The sequence below is a fragment of the Chiloscyllium punctatum genome, chromosome 10, assembly GCF_047496795.1.
Source record: "Chiloscyllium punctatum isolate Juve2018m chromosome 10, sChiPun1.3, whole genome shotgun sequence".
Taxonomy (NCBI): domain Eukaryota; kingdom Metazoa; phylum Chordata; class Chondrichthyes; order Orectolobiformes; family Hemiscylliidae; genus Chiloscyllium; species Chiloscyllium punctatum.
Window position 1 is genome coordinate 10,359,428 of NC_092748.1, and position 22,459 is coordinate 10,381,886.

Consider the following 22,459-nt stretch of genomic DNA (forward strand, 5'->3'; position numbering starts at 1 on the left):
TTCTTTACCCGGGATTAATTGTGCGATCAAATCAACTTTTTTGCTAATAATACAGTATTTCGAACTGCAGCATGAATTTCAGCCCCTCAAAGCTAGTGCCCATGCATTCGTTGGCTCCCTAATTTCAGCTTAAAAAAATTATTCTCAAAATTCGGCCCATATTTGAGTATATATGGTACACACCTTCCTCTTTTGTTACTTTTTCTGAATACTTTATCATTTATACTTCAGGTATGACACAGAACTGATATTCAAAAAATCTTGATGCAGTATGAGATTTGTAGTCCACATTTTAAAAATGTTTTACATGTAATTCATATATTTCACTGTACACTTTACGTTATCCCATTGTTTGCAACAGATTATGGAACATTTAAAAAATTAATAGGAAGAGAAATCTTGGGTGATTGTTGTTTAATGAAAAACAATGATTTTTCTTTTTCTTTTTGTAAATGTAGGATATTAAACTGAAATTATGTTTTGAGTGTAATGAGATATTACCTAGTCCATGCATTTTTCGAGGCCTAGAAATACTGTTGTTCCAAAGATTAATTGTTTTTAAAATTTATTTATGCAATCTTGCTTCTAAAATAAAAGCTTTGCCACCAACAGAGTGCAAAAAGCTGAGCCTGAAAACCTGTCTCTAAAGTCCCGTTTTAAAGGACTAAATAAACATGAAAATTTCAGGAGTTACAAATTCCATGAAAGGTGGAATTGTGCATCAATTTGATTTCATTTGAAATTTTAAAATAACAGCAATAATTTGAAATTACCTCACTCTTTACAGTCTTGCCTTTTGAAAGTGAGTTTACCACCTCATTTGAACTTTAAGATTGATGATGAGCTCAGTGATAATTCATATTGTCATCTCAAGTGTTGTGACAGTACCTGAGAACCAGGAAAGCAGTAGAGCTGAGTTGTCAGGATTCAAGCAACAGAGATTAAACTCAGGGATCCATTTTATATTAAAGACTTTTTATAATAGTCTGCAGAATTCCAATAAATAGGGTTTGACCCTTGAAAAAGCAGCATGTAGAAACATAAAAATTTAAGAAGATCATAAGAAAGCTTAAAGGGACAAATTCCAGTTCCTATTTTCTCAATTTAGAAATAGAAGCAAGACAATGCCATTTACACTCTCAAGCCTGTCCAGCACTCAATAAGACCATGGCTGATCTGTCCAAGGTCTTAACTCCTCTTTCAAGCCACCTCAGCAGAGATGTCAACTCCCTGGTATTTGAGAAATCTGTCAATCTCATCTTTAAACACTCCCGGTGACTTAGCTTCCCATAACGTGCTGGGGTATTTTAGGCAATCCGATTTAGATTTAGATCAGAGTTAGGTTTTTCTTTTGTCATGCATTGTGAAGTGTAGCATTGTGAGGTTGTCTGTGGGTTTGCGGAAGAGTGAAGTGCTGAGGTGTTCATCCTTGATGGAGATGCATGTGCCCAAGAATGAGACAGACAGTTGTGAATAGTCCATGGTGAGTTTGATGGTGGGATGAAACTTGTTGATGTCACCGTGCAGTTTTATCAGTGACTGAGATTGGCAGTGGTTGGGGTTGAGTACTGAGGCTGTTGCCGTGATGCCATCAGTGTGGGGGATGCTGGTGCAGAGTGTGACAAGGAATGTTCCCCCCGGTTCGACTTTTCCAACAACTTCTGTTCTGGTTTCCACTAAACTTCTTGCTTCTCTCTCCAAAGTTGCTGCTGGTTTCCATGCAACTTGTTTTTAACTTCACATTACCACACTCCCCGGGGATTTTCTTTTTGGTGCTGGGTGACAGCATTGATATTTCTTTGCTGCCACCCTAAGGTGCAGCTTTTTGAGATGCTGTGCAGCCCTGTATTGGTACCTTACTCTGTCTCTCTCTCTCTCTGGCTCCGCCCCCAGCTCTGTGAGCGACGGGGCTGCAACTGGGAACGGAGCAGCTCGGAACGTTTGTTGCCGGGGGAGCCGGAGCGGTTATGGGGACGGACGGTGGGGATTGTCGGGGTGCAGCAGGTGTCGGGTCCGGGTCACTCGCTCGGAGATGGTGGGCAAGGAGCGGAGGGTCCGCCGCAGGCTGCACGCGGCCGCGGTCAAGCTGAACGTTGGGAGCCGGGCACGAAGCGAGCCCGAGCCCGAGCCCGAGCCACCGCCGCCTGCTTCACCACCACCACCACCAGGGGGAGACAGGAAGGTCGTGAGGAGGGTGAGAGCATGAGGAGGGGAGGGGGGGGACACGTGTCAGTGCGTCACCTGGGGGTGGGGAGGGGGAGTGTGTGGGGGAGGGGCGGTGGGGACCCATTGGGGAGGGGCGGTGGGGAGTGTGGGGGAGGGGCTGTGGAGAGATGTGGGGGAGGGGTGGTGGGGAGACATGGGGGGGGGAGGTGGGATGGTGGGGGAGGGGTGTGTGGACCCATTGGGGAGGGGCGGTGGGGAGACATGGGGGGGAGGTGGGATGGTGGGGGAGGGGTGTGGGGACACATGGGTGCGGTGGGGAGTGTGTGTGGACACATTGGGGAGGGACGTGGGGACACATGGGGAGAAGGGGTGGGGACATATGGGGGAGGGGCGGTGGGGAGTGTGGGGGAGGGACGTGGGGACACATGGGGGAGGGGCGGTGGGGAGTGTGGGGGAGGGACGTGGGGACACATGGGGGCAAGGTGGTGGGGAGAAGCGGTGGGGACATATGGGGGCGGTGGTGAGTGTTGGGGGAAGGGTGTAGGGACACATGGGGTGGGATGGTGGGGAGTGTGGGGGAGGGGCGGTGGGGACACATGGGGGAGGGGTGGTGGGGAGTGTGGGGGAGTCATGAGGGCAGGGCAGTGGGAGACGTGCGGGAAGGCAGTGGGGAGGGGGAGACGGGAAACTGGAGAGATCGGGAGAGTGTTACAACAGGATGTGGAGGAGGCAGGGTAGACATCAAAGAGGGAGGCAATGGGAAAAATATGAGGTGAACATTGTGCAAGGCTGAGGATTAACTGGATGGTTGAGGTGGGGAAAGGTGATTGTGTGGAATATGGGGGTGAGGTGATTGTGTGGAAGGCTGCAACAAAAGCAAAAGTTGCTAGAAAAGCTGACAGCATCTGTGGAGAGAATTCAGAGTTAACTTTTCTGAGGAAGGGTCATTGGACATGAAAAGTTAACTCTGTTTTTCTCCTCAAAGCTGCTGAGCTTTGCCAGCCATTTCTCTTGTTGCTACTGATTTACGGCATGCGAAGTTCTGTTGGTTTTTTTGTGCATGACTGAGGTGGGGGAAGAAGGGTGAAGGGGCATTGGGGGTAACAAAGGCACTGGCTGGGTGGAGAGCAAGAAGATTAAATAAGATAGATGGTGCTAACGTAGGGTGATTAGGTGATGGGATCAGAGGATGAGTGTAAATGCTAGAAGATGATGTGGAGCAAGTTGTGGGGAATGCAAGGAAAGGGCGGCACTGAGGTGACAAGAGAATTTATTGTGGCTCTTTGAGATCGGTTTGTTGTTAGAATTGAAGCAAGCATTTTAAACCTCAAAATATCATGGTGAGAGGAGGAGGTATCAGTTGCGACTAAGGGATATTTTGTTGCACTTTTCAGGATGTCGATCAGTTACCTACCTCACTGTTTGCTGGAACAAGAATTGATCCAAAGACACTTATTCAGAATCTGGATGTCGATTCTAAGACTGTGGTGTCCAGTAGGAAAGGTAAGGTTCTGGAATTCGATACATATGTTTTGATAGATCAGTTATATTAGGGTCGTCAGACTTCTGTGATTGCTTCCTACAACCTTGTGTTATGGGGAAAAGCTTTGGTTGCTGGAACTTCAGAAAATGTTTTTCTTCACTTTGTCCAACCCAGCTGTGTTCGGGTAGTCTGAGCTGATATTGCTGATGAGTCCTGTTTGTTATAGGCCAAAGAGCAGTTTACTGAAGGCATGAAGTTCTTACTAATTGTGAAGCTGGTTTTCAAAACTCATTAGCAGCCTGTGTTTTTGTCACTGCATGGACACTTCAAACAAAGTATACCGACACTTACCACTATATTTTACACTTGGAAAAATATTATGCTTGCAACAGACTTTGTTTGATCTATCGAAATCTGAAATATCTGTGTACTTCACCAAGGAATGCACCTCTGAGCTGGAACTTGTTGGAATCCATGTCCACGTCGAAGAGTTCAGTGAATTTGGTCACTCCTGCCCATGGAAACTTATGTCAGTCGTTCATGTTGTTTCACGCTCGGGGTCCATATTAGCAAAACTCATTACATTTGTCCTCCACAAGGTCCAAACCTTAAAATTCTTGACCAGAATTTCATCACACTTAGGTACATGATTCACAAGCTTCAGAAGCAGAAGTGTGACTTGTACTCTCTGTCTGTGAATTGTATGCAGAAACTATATGCAACAAAGTGAGAGAGAGGTCGAAGGCAGTTATTTGTGGGTGTCAGAATTTGGACTCTGGGTTGTCTCCTGCACCATGACCGCTGTTGCATCTAAGCCCTTTCATCTCCATCTTTGTAGATTCAATAAAACCAAAATGTTTTTTTTAGAAGAGTACACATTAATTTTGTTCCTTTTCCCATTGTTGATTTTTAGACTGGATATTGGTGTTCTCCTATATACTGTTGTCCAGGATGGGCTCATCTGTATATCATTTCCTTGTCTGTCTTTATACCTCAAACTATTTTGTTGTCCATTCAGAGTTAATGTAGAAATTACAACCACTTGTGGAAAGTTGGCTCCCCTTTCTGATGGTTTTCTTGTTTGTGTTGGTGGGACAAGTCCTCCTGATAGGAAGGGCTTCTTTTCCTTATATCACGTTGTGAATCTTTTACTCAGGTTGCATAAGCTGCCAAGTTTCCATTTTACTTAATGTTCGGTTTAACCTGTAGTCCAAAAGATGACAGCAAAGGCAATGAGAAAATGTTCCTAGGGTTCATAGTGAGCTTTATTGGAACGGCTTAGGGTATGAGGACAGAGAAAAAGGAACAGGCAGAGAATACTGTGATGTCAGGTGCTGAGTACAGGACACAGTATCATGACTGCAGCAAAAAGCACAAGTTTAAAATGTGCTTAAGCTGTCGGTGCTGTGGGACGCTTCACATCAAGCACAATTTGATCTTGCCAATATTTGTATTTCCCCCAGCTCACTATCTCTCCCAGAAGTTGGGAGTGCAAGGAGCTGAACGAATGCAAGCCATACAACCTGAATCCTAACAGCTGGTAAATCCTGGCAAGTGGAATGTTTTATTTTTAAAAAATATTTTTTTAAAACATTGAATAAATAGCATAGATACAGGACGTTCAATGCAACTTGCCTGTTACTTTTCATTAATTTATCGCAGATTGCAAATTGTTGTTTTTTTTGTTTTTAAAAAATTGCCAGCCCCTTGTGTGGAATTCTCCGCAAGTTCATTGCTCTTGCAGCTTAATTTCACCACCAGGTCCTAAATGACTGTTGTAGGAAAATGTGCTCAAGGTCAATTAACAGTTTAAACCCATGTCCTGAGTGGTTGTGTTGATTAAAACGTAAATGAACTCTTCTCTGACTTTGAGTGTGAAGTGAGAACCCCAGTAAGTCTAGTCCTTGAATTGCATTTTAATGAGCCTGTCAACTGACAGGTTAGTGGTCATCACGAGCATCTATGAATAATCGCTTCTCTGCCTTTTGGCTAAGATCAAGTGTCTGTTCTTATCAGGACAGGGGTCGAGTTGCGAGTCATCAGAGCTAGTGGAGATCATCGCTGGATCGTGATTGTACGTTGGAGGATCGTTTGGTTGTGTTGACCTGCTATTGGTGGATCTTCATGCTGGCTTCAGCCTAACGCCAATTCAGGGACCAGCCAACCTCAGAGTTATGGCCTCAACTGCTGCCCACAGCCCTGGGCAGGGGGTTTCGAAACACAGGGTGACTGTGAAGAAGGTAGAGGATCGTACACCGGTTGATCGCATCCTGTTTATTGAGAAGGTACTGTTGGGATGCTGTGGGTTCGCTGCAGCGGACGTGTACTGCCTGCAGGATTTCCCTGGGGCAGGCTACTTTGATGTGACCTTCAGGAGTGTGAAGCAGTGCGAACAGCTCCTGAAGGTCTTCAAGGAGAAGGAAGGGGAGTCACTATCTTGTCGGCAATCCCATTGTGTGTGCTTCCTGCACAGAGGAGTCGGGTTGTTAAAATCCATATGTACAACCCCTATGTTCCAGCGGCTGATGTCCTGACCTTCCTGGGAAGGTACGTCCAAGTTGAGGGAGAAGCCACCGATGTGATCGACCCCTTTGGGATCTGGACCAGTAAGCGGCAGGTCAGGGTAACTCTGAGGGCTGATGAAAGTGGGAACATCCTCCACCCACCCTCAAGCTTCGCAATTGGAGGGAGCAGAGGCTACCTGACATATGCAGGGCAGCTGAAAGTGTGCCGAACCTGCGGGAAGTCGGGACACGTGGCGGCGGATTGCAAGGTGACCATCTGCAGGAACTGCAAACGGGAGGGTCATCTGACCAAGGACTGTCAGGAAGCAAAGAGCTGCAACCTGTGCGGAGAGGTGGGCCACATGTATAAGACCTGCCCAAGACGTGGGGGGGGGGCCCACTTAGGCACAGATGGCGAGAGGTGGCGATGTGAGCCGTGGACCCCCAAAGACCAGTAAGGTCCACCCAGACAGCAGGGAAACGGAGTCTGGTGGCACCCAGAAAGAAGAACAGGCTGGAGTGGAGGAGGCAGCAGCCAGCGGAGAGACACAGCAGCTGATCCTAGCTCTAGCCGGGCAGATGGAAGAAATGGAGGAGGAGGTAATCAAGCAGGCGGAGGAGTGGATACCTGTTAAAAACAGGAAGACAAAATGCTGCCAGGCCCCCAAAGCCTCCCAGCAAAGGGGGAAAAGACAGCTGCACGAGGGAGGGACAGCCAGCTCTTCGGAGGGGGAAGATGGACGCAAAGAAAGTCATCACCACCAGAAGAAGAGACAGAGCGCCGTCGGTAAAGAGGAGGGCATTTCCTCCCAACCAGGAAATAACGGACCCCCTGAAGTCCACCCTCCACCCAGTGAGAACCAGGAGGTACCCACTGCCCCACAACTACAGGCAACTGAGAGCTGTGATCCTCTGACAGTCCCATTGTCAGACACAGAACTGGACAATGTGGACCCTTGCCTTGGCTCAATGACACCAGAGCGGGTAAATGACCCCAGTGAGGAGCTGGATAGCTACCTCAGCCCAGCGAAGGTCCAGCAGTTTGTGCTTACAAGTTTGTGATGTAGACAAGCTACCCCAGACACAGGACAGTCAAATGGACAATGGTAACCCCATAAACTGGGGGTTAAAGAAGGTTCATTTGCTTTCATATAACAGGGCACCCACTCAGTAGGTGGGTTCCGCTGAAGCCACAGCTAAATACTAAGAGACTGGATGGTTAATAAAGGGAACTATAAATAGGATAACTGTAAATTCGATTAATTCAATCTGTTCTTTGTAATGTTAAGACATGCAATGTATATATCTATGAACAACATGACAAATTGTACAAGTACCAAAGATTGATTTCTATGAATAAAGTAGATTTTGAAATTTTAAAAAAATCTATTAATAAAAGCTTACCAAGGGATAAAAGTAATTGCCACATTTGAATTAGGCACAGATTACCTCCATTGTGAATACCTCAATTACCACTTGAGGATTCTGTTCTTCCAGTTCCTCTGTCTGTTGTATCTCTTCTGTTGATGAATAATATTTCTGACATACCTTTGGTCCTAAGGTGAGGATGCCATCACCCATGACCACATTTCCTACACTTGCCCTTTCTCCTCCCAGAGCTATGATAGGCTGACTTCACCTTCCACCCCACCAGTCTCCATATTCTATTTCTGCCATTGCAACCACAGTGAATGCTTCTCCTCTTTCCCTTTCAGTATTCCAAAGGTATTTTTCCTTCTGTGATATCTTAGTCCACTTCTCAATCACTTGCTGTACACCATCACCTTTCAATGCAAATACAGGAAAAGATGTAACATCTGCACTTTAACCTTTTGCCTATTGTCCAAGGCCCTAAATGCTCTATTCAGGCGAAGCTACAATTTATATGTACATCTTTCAGTCTTGTTTCCTGTACTCACAATTCAATGTGTTCTTCTCTACATTGGGAGACCAGACACAGTTTAGGTGACTGTTTTGCGGGTCTCCATTTTGTCCAAAGCCATGACCCTGTGCTTCTGGTAGTCTGACATTTGCATTCTCTACCTTGTTTGACATTCTGTCCTCAGCCTGCTGCACTCTTGCAGTGAGTCTCAATATACTTGACAGCCTTCTGAACTTAATATGGGTTCAGCAATTTCTGATCATACTGCTGCTCCATTTTATATTCTTTTCTGAAGCCTTTTTTTCCAGACTGCAGCACAACTGCACTGGGTACATTCTTCGCTACTTGCCTCATTACTGTTCCTTTTTGCCCTGTGTCCTAACTCCTCTCACATTCAATCTCTTCTGACTTTCACCATATCATAGACTTGTGTTTTGTCCTGGCCTCACCACCCCTTGCTATTCCATTTCCAACTTTACACAGTTCTGAAACAAGCTGAAGCATTTCTCTCTTCACACAGGTGTTGCCATGACCTGCTAAATATTTACAGCGTTTGCTATTTTTATTTCTTACTTTCCTGTTTGGGTTTTATTTCTCAATACATTGAAAGAGTTGAAGTTTGCTCCTTATGCTCTTGAATGATGAATGAAACTGGCTCTTGTCAAAGAGCCCCAAGAAACTCGCTTGTTACTGATAGTTAAAGTGACTTTCCTTCCTGAATCCTTCTCTTGAAATGATGACAGTTGACCTGAAAGTAAGCTAATGTTTTGAGTGGAGATGAGCAGTCATCAAAACTTGAACTTTCTCTCTCTTCATGGATGCTGTCTGATCCATTGTGGTCAGACATTTGTTGTTTTCAGTACATATTCCAGCATCTGCAGTAATTTGCTCTTATGACCTGAAAGTAAATGTGTTCTTTTTTAAACTCTTGAATTGGAAATTTTCATCTCCGTGAGGCTTCATATATGAGCAGACCATTATTTCCTTACCTGGGATACAGCTCACTTGTGGTAATCACTTTGATCCATCTGCCCAGCTTGCGAGTTCCCGGTAGTCAAGTTTTGGGGAGTGATGGAAAGTATTGGTGTGTCATTATTTCTCCCACTTCAAATCCCACCAAGATTGCAGCTGTAGCTTCTTGATTTCCATCATCCTGTGCTCACTGAACAACATAGGCTCCCAATCTGTGTTATAAAACTCTTGCCGTTGTTTTCACATTGTACACGACCTTGCTCTTCCCTATCTGTGATCACATTCAGTCCCACAACCCTTTTGAGATCTCTACACTTCACACATTCCAGCCCCTTTATCTTGAGTTTTAATCATGCTTTTGGTGGCTGTGCTCTTGGCCAGCTGGACTCAAATCACTAAAATTTCCTCCATAAAGCTCTCCTTTGAAGATGCTTCTTAAGACTAACCTCTTGGACGAAGTTTTTGTTTCTCCACACCTTTTAATAAATCTTAGGCTGCAGTATGCTAGTGCAACCAGCAGATGGTGCTGAAGTGATTTGTCAATGTGAGCAATACGCAGACTTTGAGAAATGGTTTGTCAATTGTCAGGGGGCACTAGTTTGGCCATCTGTTGCCATATGGACTGACTTGTTTTGCTGTTAATTTTGTTAAAATTCTTCTCGAACAGTTAAGATGCTGTTGCTTCTCCCACGATTGCTTCTCCCTCCTCACACCTTATCACATACCAAAACCAGCATCTTTGACTTTCCCTGTGTTCAGCATGGTTACTTTCTCATCGACCTGCTCAGAGATGTTGCTGGACTCCTCTGGAGCAGGTGGGGCTTCAACCCAGGCCTCCAGACTCATAAGTCGGGAGACTGCCACTGCAGTTGAAAAGTGTGGTGTGGAAAAACATAGAAGTCAGGCAGCATCCGAGGAGCAGGAGACTTGATGTTTTGGCCCTTCATTACCTCATTCAGCATGAGTTAGCTACTCCTATCTCTGAATGAGATAGTGTCATTCATCAGGGACAGCCCTGAACCACACTGATGGAGGTAAAAAAAGACTTCTTGAAATGCAAAGGTGCATTTACAACTCACTTGTGATCTGTATCGTCTTGTTCTTGATCCTTTTACAAGCAGGATCTGTGTCTCCCTATCAACTTTATCCAAACCTCTTGTGATTTTGGAAACTTCTATGGATCTTCTATTAGCCATGTACTGTCCAAAGAAAGCAGTCCCAACTTCTCCAAACTATCCTTGTAACTCAAGTTTCTCACCCCTGAAATCATTTTTGTAAATGTCTTTTGAACTCTGCAATACTCTCAAGTCTTCGTGTGGCACCCAAAACTGTGTTCAGAGTACTGCAACTGAGATCTAACAAGTGTCTTGTATAAGTTCAGCAAGACCTCCTTGCTTTTGTACTCTGTGCTCCTTTTAATAAAACACAGGATGCAGTATGGTAATGCATGTACTGGCCTCAACCAGCAGATGGTGCAGAAGTGATTCGTCAATGTGAATAATATATAAGCTTTGTGAGTGGGCGTTAATTTGTATCCGAACAGGAATTATTCCATTCCTGAGAGTTTGATGTTTATCTGGAATATATTGGTCCTGGTTCCATAATCCTATGAGGAGTGTGCAAGGTTCTTGTGGTAGTGTTCATGTCCATGGCTCTGGCTGGAAGGTCTGGGTTCAAGTCACTGCATGTGGTGCTGGAAAAACACAGCAGGCCAGGCAGCATCCGAGGAGCAGGAGAATCAACGTTTCAGGCATAAGCCGTTCTCTGGTCTCCAGCATCTGCAGTCCTCACTTTCTTCAAGTCATGGCATGTCCAGTTTAATTCAGAATACTTACGTGGAGTTGTGAAGATATTACAATAGTAATAAAATACGTAATTGCTTTACATAAACCATGTAAAAATGCAGTATTATTAAATGCTGCAGGCCTCCATGCAAGGTAATGTTGGATGGTAATGTGTACCCAGTACTGCATGTTCTGAAACAATTGTAATGTACTGTACAATCATCCAAATGATGAGAATTATCTTTGCCCATTTTTCTAAGGTTCTTCATTTAAAGTACTTAGGACCGAGATCAGGGTGAATCTGCTCAGAAGGTGAAGAATCTTTGGAATTCTGTACCCAAGAGGATTTTGGAGGCGGTGTCCTTGATTATGTTTTAAGACCGATCGATTATATTTCTACATATTTAACACATTAAAAGATATGGGAGTAGTGCAGGAAATTATGTTGAAGTAGAATATCAGTCATCATCTCATTGAAGGGCAGAGTGGGCTGGAAGGGTGAATGGTCTGTTCCAGATATTTACGATACTTTTTGGTATATGTGTCCAAATATATAAAATGCCCACATATTTTGCTTTCGAACTGACTTTGGAATACTTTTTATGTTGACATATTCAAGGAAGTCAACACACAATTATTGTACATCACAACATCACTGAATGAGAGAAGGGCTTTTTTCCTACAGTACTTGACAGTCCAGATTTGCAACTATTGTTTAATTATTGTCAGTGAATTCCTACCTAGTTTGCTGCAAAATTGTTTCAAAAGGCTGTATGCTGTATTAAATGTTTTGCTCAGCAGCAAGGTAGCCAGTGGCACTTCCTAATTTAGTATAAGTTTCATTTGTTTGAAATGCAGAGGTGTGTTACCATATTGCAATATTTTGTTTCTGGGTGGCTTTAATTGTTTAAAATAGCAAAGTGCTTCGTCATTCCAAGTTGGCTGAAACAAAAGAAAGGTTGAGTTAACAATTTGTATCGAACATTGCTGGTGAGATAATAGCTCTTTTGGTGGGCAAACTTTGTCTTGAAATGTTCTGATTGTGTTTAAAAGAAACACTACCCTGCCATTACACTTTTCTGCTACTGGCTCCAGTAACATCTTATGAACTTAATGTTTTTTGATGCTGGTGTGTTGTATGTCAGATTTTTATTCTATACTGGATCTTCTATGTTTTGATAACCCTAATGAGCTATCAATTTTTCAGTGTTGCTCTGGATAAGCACTGAGGACAGAGTTTGTATCTGGAGTGCTGCAAGACATGCTGTTAAAGAATCCAGAGGCTTTTTTTGAGGGAGCAGTTCAGTTCCTTATAGCACAGTTTGCATGGAGCACTGTCCTACATGTATGAACGCCTCTGATCTGGTCCAAACGTGATGTCAGTCAGTCTTTGCTGATTTGGCATTCTAATTGGGCCATACAGCTCCTCTAACATATTCGCTTCAAGTGTCACAAAACAAGTATTTAGCTGCATTAGGTGAGGAGGTGACAGCTGTATTAGAGTACCAGTCATGTGCATGTTAAAGTGCAGGTTATTGACTGACTTTTGTTTCATCTGAATTTGTGGAAGGACTGTGCTGTGTGTTTGTTTTAAAGAACCCAGTGCTTTAATATCAAGGAAGCCATAGGGCTTCTTGTTTGAGGTAGTCGGGTTATGATTCCAGTGCCATTGTGACCATGAGATGATGTAATCAGGACAAGATCTGTGATGTAAGCAGAGACACAGAAGTCTTGACCCAACAGGAATTTCTCAGGAAAATGTTTCAGGATGATAGTGCATCCAGAACACTGAACATCAGTTTCAGCAAGAAGGTGGTCATTAAAAGTTTGTGAGAAGATTTGTAGCTCGGGTGTTCATTGTTGTGGTTCTGTTCGCCGAGCTGGGAATTTGTGTTGCAGATGTTTCGTCCCCTGTCTAGGTGACATCCTCAGTGCTTGGGAGCCTCCTGTGAAGCGCTTCTGTGCTGTTTCCTCCGGCCTTTGTTGTGCCCCCCCCCCCCCCTCCCACTTCCACCCCACTGTTGGTTGCACTGCACTGTATTTATTTGAGGTCACAGTGTAAGGCACTGCTCCATGATAATGGATATGGGCAAATCATGATTCACAGACCCTCCATTTAAACGTAATGTGGACCAAATCCTTGCCCTGAGCCCCTCTCCACCTCATAATTTATAAATCATTACAAAAAAAATTGGCACCAATTGAATTATGAGTCTCTTTGATCGTGTAAACCAGGTTTAATTTGTGTCTGAGTTATAGCAGACTTACAGTTGATGAGATCCAGGATTTGTAGCCAGCTACTTACTGGAAAAATATTCTGACTTTGTCTATCTAAGCTTTGCCTTTTGATGATTGAATAATCATATCAGCAAACTGTACCAATTATCAACCTTTCCATCATGACCAGTGGACTGTTTGATAACCTTCTGCAGCTTTGGGCTTCCTTGGTTTTGTATTTCTCACATGTCTGCATATTTTTGATTTGAATCCCTGAAAGTTCAGTTTTAAATCATTGTGTTTGCATGGACTTCAGCAGTCTACTATTGTGCAGGAGTTAACATATTCACATTTATCTTTAACATGGTGTGAGAAAAATATGTGACCTTTCGGGGATGTCTAATTGCTGACTCAGTCCATACAGGTTGAGAAGTATTGCAAAGGCTATAAATTTGGAATGCTTGGATGCATTTGCCAAAGCACAGGATGTGTGGACGAATTTCGAATCTGGCATTTCTGGTGGACACCCCTAACTCTTGAGATGAAAGGGAAAACAGGCTCTTGAAAACAGTGAATTGATTCATATAGTTGCTGAACTGTCTTTAGCAGTTCACAGAGAAAGTTTATCTTGTTAGTTTCAGTTTTAGGGGGATAATTGGAAGGGAGTGGGAAGAGAGACAAAGTTTGGAGAAAGAGCAAGACTATTCAGCGAGTAAGAGATGTTTTACGTGGGTTAAAAGCAGATTTTAGCAGAATGCATGAGTTAGGATCTTGTTGATCAGGTTTGTGGGTCGATCAGAGGTATCTGGAGTTTTCAGTAAGCCATTTTGCCCAAGGAGCCTGTTGCTGCTCAGTAAGATTGTGGCTGATCTGATTATTCTACATTCCTTCCCATCTTCTTGAGAATCTATCCTTGCTATCAAAACATTCACAGACTCTGCTTCCATCTCCTTTTGAGGAGAATTCTTTGAAGACTTGTGATACGGAGAAAAAAAATTCTCCTTTGCTTTGTGTTAAATGGTCGACATCTGATTCTCAAACTCTGACCTCTAGTTCTTGTTTCTCCCGCAAAAGGAAGCATATCCATGCTGTTGAGAGTCCTCAGGATTTCATATATTTCAGTTTAGTCATCTCTTAGTCTGATAAATACAAGCTTAAACTGTCCAGCTTTCCCTCATCAGACAACCCGCTCAATCCACCTATTAGTCTCATAAGCCTCCTCTAAACAACTTCCAATGTTTTTGCTTGCATCCTTAAGTAAGCAGACCAATACAGAGCACTGGATTCCAGATGTGTATTCGCCAATAATCTGTATAACTTAAACAAAACCACCTCACTTTTATAATCAAGTTGTCTTGTGAGAAATGACTTACTGTTCATACATACCAACCTTTTGCAACTCGGACACATCAATCTCTCTGTTGTGTCTCAGCTGTACAACCTCTCACCGTTTAGGTGATATATTTCTTGATTTATTCTTTCTGCCAAATGGGCAGTTTCACATTTTCACATATTATACCCCATTTGCCCACTAACTTCATTTATCTATATTTATACCTTCTTATGACATCTTCATAAATGGCTTTCCAGTTTAGTCTTTCTGATCATTTCAACCATTATATTTCGAAACCATACCTTTCAATCCTAGACATTTGATGAGTCATCAAAGCTTGTGGCCCTAGCCCTGATTCATGTGGCAAACCTCTCATTATCATTTACCAATCAGAAAATGACCTCGTTATACTTCCTGTTAGCCAGCTGATCTTGTATCCATTCCGATATGTTTCCCTCTATACCATGAGTCTTTGTTTTCCAAAATAATCTTCAATTTGGTACTGTCTCAAATGTCTTCTGGAAATTGACATAGATCCACTGGCCCCTTCATTCTCAGCCGATGTCATTGTGTTTATTTTTCTTCTTGTGCAAATGGTCAAAGACTCTTGACCATGCCTGATCCTCTTCCCCTGAAAGCATAGATCTCCTTCTTCACTTTGAGATTCCTTCAAGGCTATTCTTTTCCTTTGTGCATTTTGAAAATTTACAGATGATTTAAAAAAACTCAGAAGCAATGTGAAATGTGAGGACGATAAAGATGAACTTCATGAGTGCATAGACAGGTTGGTGGAGTGGATTGGACAAACAGTTACCGGGTTAAATTTAAATGAGAATTTGTAGTGATAAATCTTCATCAAAAGATAGAGGACAAGCAAGATAAAATGAGAATGCAAAAGCAGGGAACTTTGTTTTACTCATTTATGGTATATGGATGTCAGTGGCTGGGCCAGCATTTATTGTCCATCTCTAGTTTGTCCTTGGGTGGTGAGCAGGTTATTGCTGATCAGGTGCTGCTTGTTAGCACTATTGATGACCTCCTTCCATCGCTTTAGTGATGATCGAGAGTAGGCTGATGGGGTGGTATTTGGCATTTGAGATTCGTGTTGCTTTTTGTGTGCAAGATATCCCTGGGCAATTTTCCACATTGGGTGATGTAGCTGAACTGGAGCAGCTTGGCTGTGGGTATGGAAAGTTCTGGAGAACAAGTCTTCAGTACTATGCTGTCAGAGCCCATAGTCTTCACAGTATCTAGTGCTTCCAGCTGTTTTTTTGATGTCGTGGAGTGAATTGAATTGGCTGAAGACTAGCATTTGTGATGCGGGGGACAACTGCAGGACTGGAGAATTGCTAATGTTGTCCCCTTGTTAAAGAAAAGTAGCAGGAATAATCCAGGTAATAACAGACCAGTGAACCTTCCGTCAGTAGTAGGGAAGCTGCTGGAGAAAATACTGAGGGCTGGGATCTATTTAAATTTGGTTTTGTGCAGGGATGATCATGTCTTACCAACTTAATAGAATTCTTTGAGGAAGTGACAAAGTTGATTGGTGAGGGAAGGGCTGTAGATTTCCCTAATTCTTAGACTATTCCCCCAACCAGTTTTTATGTGCTGGGAAAAGGCAGGATTTATGCAATGTGACTTGTTTTTGTACAGAGTGGCACAGAAACAATGGGACAAATGTCCTCTTTAGTGTTTTTCTGGGAAACAGCTCTGGCTTGCAGAGCCAGCAGAAACCTTTGCTTCAGTCTGTTTGTCCATTTTCTTTGATATGCTCTTGTGAGTCACTTCCGCTTTACTGCTGTTCTGCTGTCTTTCAAAAGTCTCATCAAAACTCAAAGTATTGGATGGTGCTTTTTGACCCCCTTCTTCCTTCACACTGATTTTTCTTGTTTTTTGCTGTTTATTCTTTTTTTGCTTTTTAAAAGTGCTCCGAAACTAAGCTAATCTCTGCTCTAGAATTGCATGTTGTTGTCAATATTTTAATATTATCCAATAAATCCAATGATACGGCATCTTGAGGACTCCTTGCCCTATAGAAAAGATTAACTGATGGATGTATCAAAATAATTTTTACGTGACAATAAATTTATCACATTAGCAAATCTCTGAGAATATTTTCAGTATTTCACATGTGCATCACCAGTGAAAAGATTCAAAATAACTTCACCAAATGTGTTCTCGTTTGCAGAAACTGTGAAAATGAATCAAGCTTTTAACATCTGTTTTCTTTAAATAGAATGGCAAAGACAACGAATGGCGAGTAATCAGCATGCTGAGGATTACTGATCATTGAATGGAGATTGTATAATAAAAGAGATTGGATGGTGCTGTAATTATAGGCATGGATCAGAAATGTTCTGTAATCCATTTGATAATAGATAATGACTATTTGGGTTGATATTTTCAGCTTTTAATTTTAGTGATGCTGAGGTGGTGAAATCCTTTTCATGGTGTATATCTAAGATGAAACCTATGGTTGATTTTGTTTGATAGTAACAGATGTTATCCCCTGTGGGGCTGGCTGCTCACATGACTCATTCTCGCAGCTAAAAATAGCTCAGTCCGTCCTGGACCGTTCTGGGTACAAATTAAAATCTTCACTGACACTGTCTCCCTCCTGTCTGGTATGATCCTGAAAACTGCTTCTGAGCTGAAAATCTAAATCGGCTTCACAGGGATGTTGGAAATTCTTTGCAGAATTCAAGTCAAATTTCAGAAATAACTCTCCATCGACCCTAAATCCTATTGGTCTTGATGTGCACAAATCATAGTGTCAATTGTGAAGCAATTGAATTCCAGCTGTTCAAAAAAAATTGCTAAATCATACTGGAATGATTTGAGCTGTTGTCATTTTTATAGTTTAAGCATTTCTGTTAATGGAAATTTGCTCTGAAGAAATTACGTCATATTTCTGGCCTCTCTCAAAGTCAGCATGCAATTTCAGCAGGTAACGCAGAGGCAAATGAAATTTCGGTCTGGATTTCAAAGGGAATGGAGTATAATGCTAAAACTAGTCAGGCCATAACCAGCTTTGGAGGACGGTATCCCCAAATTGCACTCAGCTGCAGCTTTCTGTGCACTTTCCCCATTTAAGTAACAATTATTAGGTTTTCTGTTCTTGCTGCCAAAGAACATAGCCTCACATTTTCCTACATCATATTCCATCAGTCAAATGTTTGGGCTCTCACTTCATCTGCCTGTGTTCTGTTGTAGAATCTTTGTTGCCCTCATCGCTTGTGCTCCCACCTATTTTTGTCGTCTGTAAATTTGGCAATAGTGCATTCACGTTCCTCATCCAAGATACTAAGAGAAAATTGTGACCCAATATTGATCCCTGTGGCATTCTTTGAGCTACAGGTTGCCATCCCGAAATCTTTTACCCCAACCCACTGTCGATGTTAATATACTACTCCCAACGTCGAATCATAGAGATGTACAGCACGGAAACAGACCCTTCGATCCAACCCGTCCATGCCGACCAGATATCCCAACCCAATCTAGTCCTACCTGCCAGTACCCGGCCCATCCTCTGGCAGCTAATTCCATACATGTACAAGTTGCCCTTTAGGTCTCTTTTATATCTTTCCCCTCCCACCCTAAACCTATGCCCTCTAGTTCTGGACTCCCCGACCCCAGGGAAAAGACTTTGTCTAATTACACTGTCCATACCCCTCAGCCTCTGACGCTCCAGGGAAAACAGTCCCAGCCTGTTGAGCTCTCCCTATAGCTCAAATCCTCCAACCCTGGCAATGTCCTTGTAAATCTTTTCTGAACCCTTTCAAGTTTCACAACATCTTTCTGATAGGAAGGAGAATAAAATTGCACGCAATATTCCAACAGTGGCGTAACCAATATCCTGTACAGCCACAACATGACCTCCCAACTCCTGTACTTAATACTCTGACCGAGAAAGGAAAGCATACTAAACGCCTTCTTCACGATCATATCTACCTGCGACTCCACTTTCAAGGAGCTATGAACCTGGTCTCTTTGTTGAGCAACGCTCCCTAGGACCTTACCATTAAGTGTATAAGTCCTGCTAAGAATTGCTTTCCAAAAATGCAGCACCTTGCATTTATCTGAATTAAACTTCATCTGCCACTTCTCTGCCCATTGGCCCATCTGGTCCAGATCCTGTTGTAATCTGAGGTAACCCTCTTCACTGTCCACTACACCTCCAATTTTGGTGTCATCTGCAAACTTACTAACTGTACCTCTTATGCTCGCATCCAAATCATTTGTGTAAATGACAAAAGGTAGAGGACCCAGCATGTTCCTTGTGGACTCCACTGGTCCCAGGCCTCCAGTCTGAAAAACAACCCTCCACCACCACCCTCTGTCATGATGGGCTCTTATTAAGTACCTCATGTGTGGTACCTTTATTGAATGTTTATTTCCTTTTTATCCATCCTTCTTGTTACCACCTCAAAGAATTCTAATACGTTTAGCAGGCATGATTTTCCATTCTGAAGCCAGGCTGACTCTGCTTTGGTTGTTATGCATTTGTGAGTTCTCTGTGATTACATCCCTTCTAAAATAGATTCAACATTTTCCCCATAATAACATGGAAAATGGGAGCAGGAGTAGATTATTCAGCCATTTAAGTGTACTGCGTCATGAAATGTGGGCGGCATGATGGCACAGTGGTTAGCACTGCTGCCTCACAGCACCAGAGACCCGGGTTCAATTCCCGCTTCAGGCAACTCTCTGTGTGGAGTTTGCACGTTCTCCCCGTGTCTGCGTGGGTTTCCTCCGGGTGCTCCGGTTTCCTCCCACAATCCAAAAATGTGCAGGTTAGGTGAATTGGCCAGGCAAAATTGCCCGTAGTGTTAGGTGAAGGGGTAAATGTAGGGAAATGGGTCTGGGTGGGTTGCGCTTCGGTGGGTCAGTGTGGACTTGTTGGGCCTAAGGGCCTGTTTCCACACTGTAAGTAATCTAAATATGGTCATGCCTGATCATCTAACTCTGTACTCTGTTTCCACTTTCTTCCCATGCCCTTCAACCTCTTTAGCCCTAAGAATTAAATCTAACTCCTTGAAAACATGCAATGTTTTGGCCTCAACTGTTATCTGTGGCAAAGAATTCCACAGGCTCACCATTCGGAGTGAATGCATTCATCAGCCTTTAGTCCCGTTAATTTAGTTGGTACATTTTTTCCAGTGATTGCTGTTGTGTTTATTTACTCCTTGCCTCTTGCCCTTTGATTTTACTATTTTGGGCTGCTATTAGTGTCTTCTGATGTGAGGATGTGGCTAGCAGAGTCACTGAAAGCAAACTATCCAGCTGGAAGGCACACTGGATAGCTGTACAGCAGGAGGATCATTGGGTAGCCAGCTATATGGAAAATGGGGTTGTGGGGTGCACCAGATGGCGAACTATCTGGCAGAGGGAGCGTAAGGAGGGGTAAGGGTGGGCAATAACCAATGTCACTTGTAGGGAGTATCACTGGGTATTGTATTTCCATGCCTGAGATTATCAGTTTAACACAAATGTGCATTGACTACAGCAACGTGTTAAATGGTAGCTGAGCTTTCATCATAACTGTGACTTGCAGAATATGGGAAGCATGTAAATATGATTCTTGACTTTGTAGGAAAATTACTCAGTGCATAATTCTGAGCGTTAGTTTTTAAAAGTTTTTTGTTCTTTTTGTTAATATTTTAATCTTTATATGAAGGACTTGACTTTCCTCAGGAGAATTCTGATACAATAATTGATTGACTGAGTTAAATTCAGTCGTGTTTGTATTGCCTGCTTGGTTCCTACTTCAGCACAGATGTCATGGTATTTTTCTCTTGACTGCAGTGGGACAGCCTGAGGATACTGAGCGCATCTTTATGTACTGACAAGGATATTTTTAAAACAAGAGCTAAGACTTCCTTTCTTTGAGCATTGCCCAGAGGGAGGGCCAGGGACAATTGTGAATGTATGTATGGATGATAGCATAATTTTGTATTGTCCTGTTGACCTTCTGAAATTGTTATCAGTACTGCATTTCAAATTCAGATGCTGCTGTGCTCGGTTCTGTAAGACAGGATTTAGAGTCTGTGTTCCTGTATTTAGGCTTTCAACATTCAAATCTTTTGGGAAAATGGGGTGGGCAGGATTTGCGCAGGCTTCAACAAGGTTAGATTTTAATCATTTATTTCTATACTTGATCCAATCGAGGAGTAATTAATTTTCTTTGAAGCAACCTGACTGACTAAACATCTCAAAACCAGTGCCTGTTTAAAGTTACAGTATGCAGACAGAAGTGCTGGAAATAATCAGCACATCAGCTATCCGTGAACGTTCATTCACTTGAGAACTCTTGCTTTAATTTCGAGTTCTTGCCATAATAACTATCCATAAGTTTTTACAGCACATTCATTTTTGACATTTGTCCCAGTAGAATTAAGCTTAAAAGCTTTAAAAAAATTAATTGAAATTTACCTATGTTTTATCTTTGACAGGAAAAATAAATGTTTCACATTCAGGAATTTGACATACTGGACAATTTAGTGACAGATTGGCCCCACAGCATAACCAAACATTGGAATAAATCAGACACACCCAAGATTAAAAGTGGGGAGAGACAAGTGCAGCCTGATGCACTTTTGATTTTGTGGTGTGCTCAGGTACTGACTGGGAAACTTTCATTTACTGAATTCATAAAATGACCACAGCAGAGTTTTGAACTTTGCAAAATGTTAGCAATGCTGAAAATGTGTTGCTGGAAAAGCGCAGCAGGTCAGGCAGCATCCAAGGAACAGGAGAATCGATGTTTCGGGCATCAGCCCTTCTTCAGGCTTATGCCTGAAACGTCGATTCTCCTGCTCCTTGGATGCTGCCTGACCTGCTGCGCTTTTCCAGCAACACATTTTCAGCTCTGATCTCCAGCATCTGCAGTCCTCACTTTCTCCTCGAAAATATTAGCAATGGCTGCCATTCCAAATTGACCACTGTTTTACTGTATGTTTGAGGTGTTGGTTATTGAAATTGTGGGGAAGTTTAATTGCTAACATGTCCTTTGAATTGCAATTTACTTCTTCCTGTTCACAATTAAAATTAACAACTTTATTCATTGACATTGCGTTGACACAACAGCAGAATCTGCTCTGAACGACACCCAATACCTGGTGCTGTTGATTACTGAAGCATCAAAGGAACATACTGCGGAATCTCTTGCATTAAGTCATTGAATTTTATTTTTGAACTTTACATCAGTACTATTTGCAAGCCTCAGAACTGACGTGTGTGTGTGTTGGGTGGTGGTGGGGGCAGGAAGAAAACCTAAAACCATAACTAATCATAGTGAAGGATAAAATTGGTTCAGCTTTGTAGCTCGATATGAAAATTATGAATGCTTGTGTTCAGCAAACCTAATTGGGAATTGGGGCAAATAAACTGTGTATCTCACTAGATGGATTACAATGCTTTACGTGAATGGGTGATATTCCTGATGGTCGTGGCGTCGTTGTACATGTTGTACAGGTTTGTAATGCTACCCTTTTAAGCCCTTATGACTCACTGACTGTAACCAGACTCAAATAGATTTCTCAAAAGTACAAGAAATAGGTGTGGGAGTGTTCTACAGGGTATGGCTAATGAGGCTGCACTGCTATTTTAAAAAATCCTGCTGATCTTCGATGTCAAATCCACATAAGTAGCCGATGCCTGTATCCCTTAGTTCCCTGAAAAACCAAACATCTGTTTGTCTCAGTCTTAATGTATTAAATGATGGAGTATTCACAGCCTTTGTGGATTTACCATTCCAAAGATCCATTTGTTTTTGAGTGAGAGTATTTCTCTTCATGTCAGTCCTAAATTTATAAGCATGTTATTTTGAGACTCACTGTGCTGTTTGAGATTCCTCAACTAGCAGGAACCATTTCCTCAGCATCTATTCTATCACTCCCTTTTAGAATCTTGTATGTTTGAATGCAATTACCCTTCATTCTTCTGAACTCCACAGAGAGACGCCCAGTTTACTCAGCATCCTCATCTTGGTTATACCCTCGGCAAGGGATAAACTTAGTGAATTTTCACTCTCCTGTTTCCACTGCATATAAAAGCCAAAACTCAAACAGGATTGTAGATGTGGTTTCACCAACACCCTGCACAATTACAACAAGACTA

General features: G+C 42.7%; 1 protein-coding gene across 1 annotated transcript in view; it reads left to right on the top strand.

The window, feature by feature from the left end:
- Nucleotides 1-1,991: 1,991 nt before the first annotated feature.
- The window catches only part of slx9 (SLX9 ribosome biogenesis factor), a 92,239-nt gene continuing 71,771 nt past the window's right edge, over nucleotides 1,992-22,459 (top strand). The window contains exons 1-2 of the mRNA XM_072578506.1: nucleotides 1,992-2,194; nucleotides 3,561-3,669. Coding sequence (XP_072434607.1) covers nucleotides 2,033-2,194; nucleotides 3,561-3,669 — 271 coding nt within the window. The 5' untranslated portion in view covers nucleotides 1,992-2,032. The remainder of the gene's footprint in view (nucleotides 2,195-3,560; nucleotides 3,670-22,459) is intronic.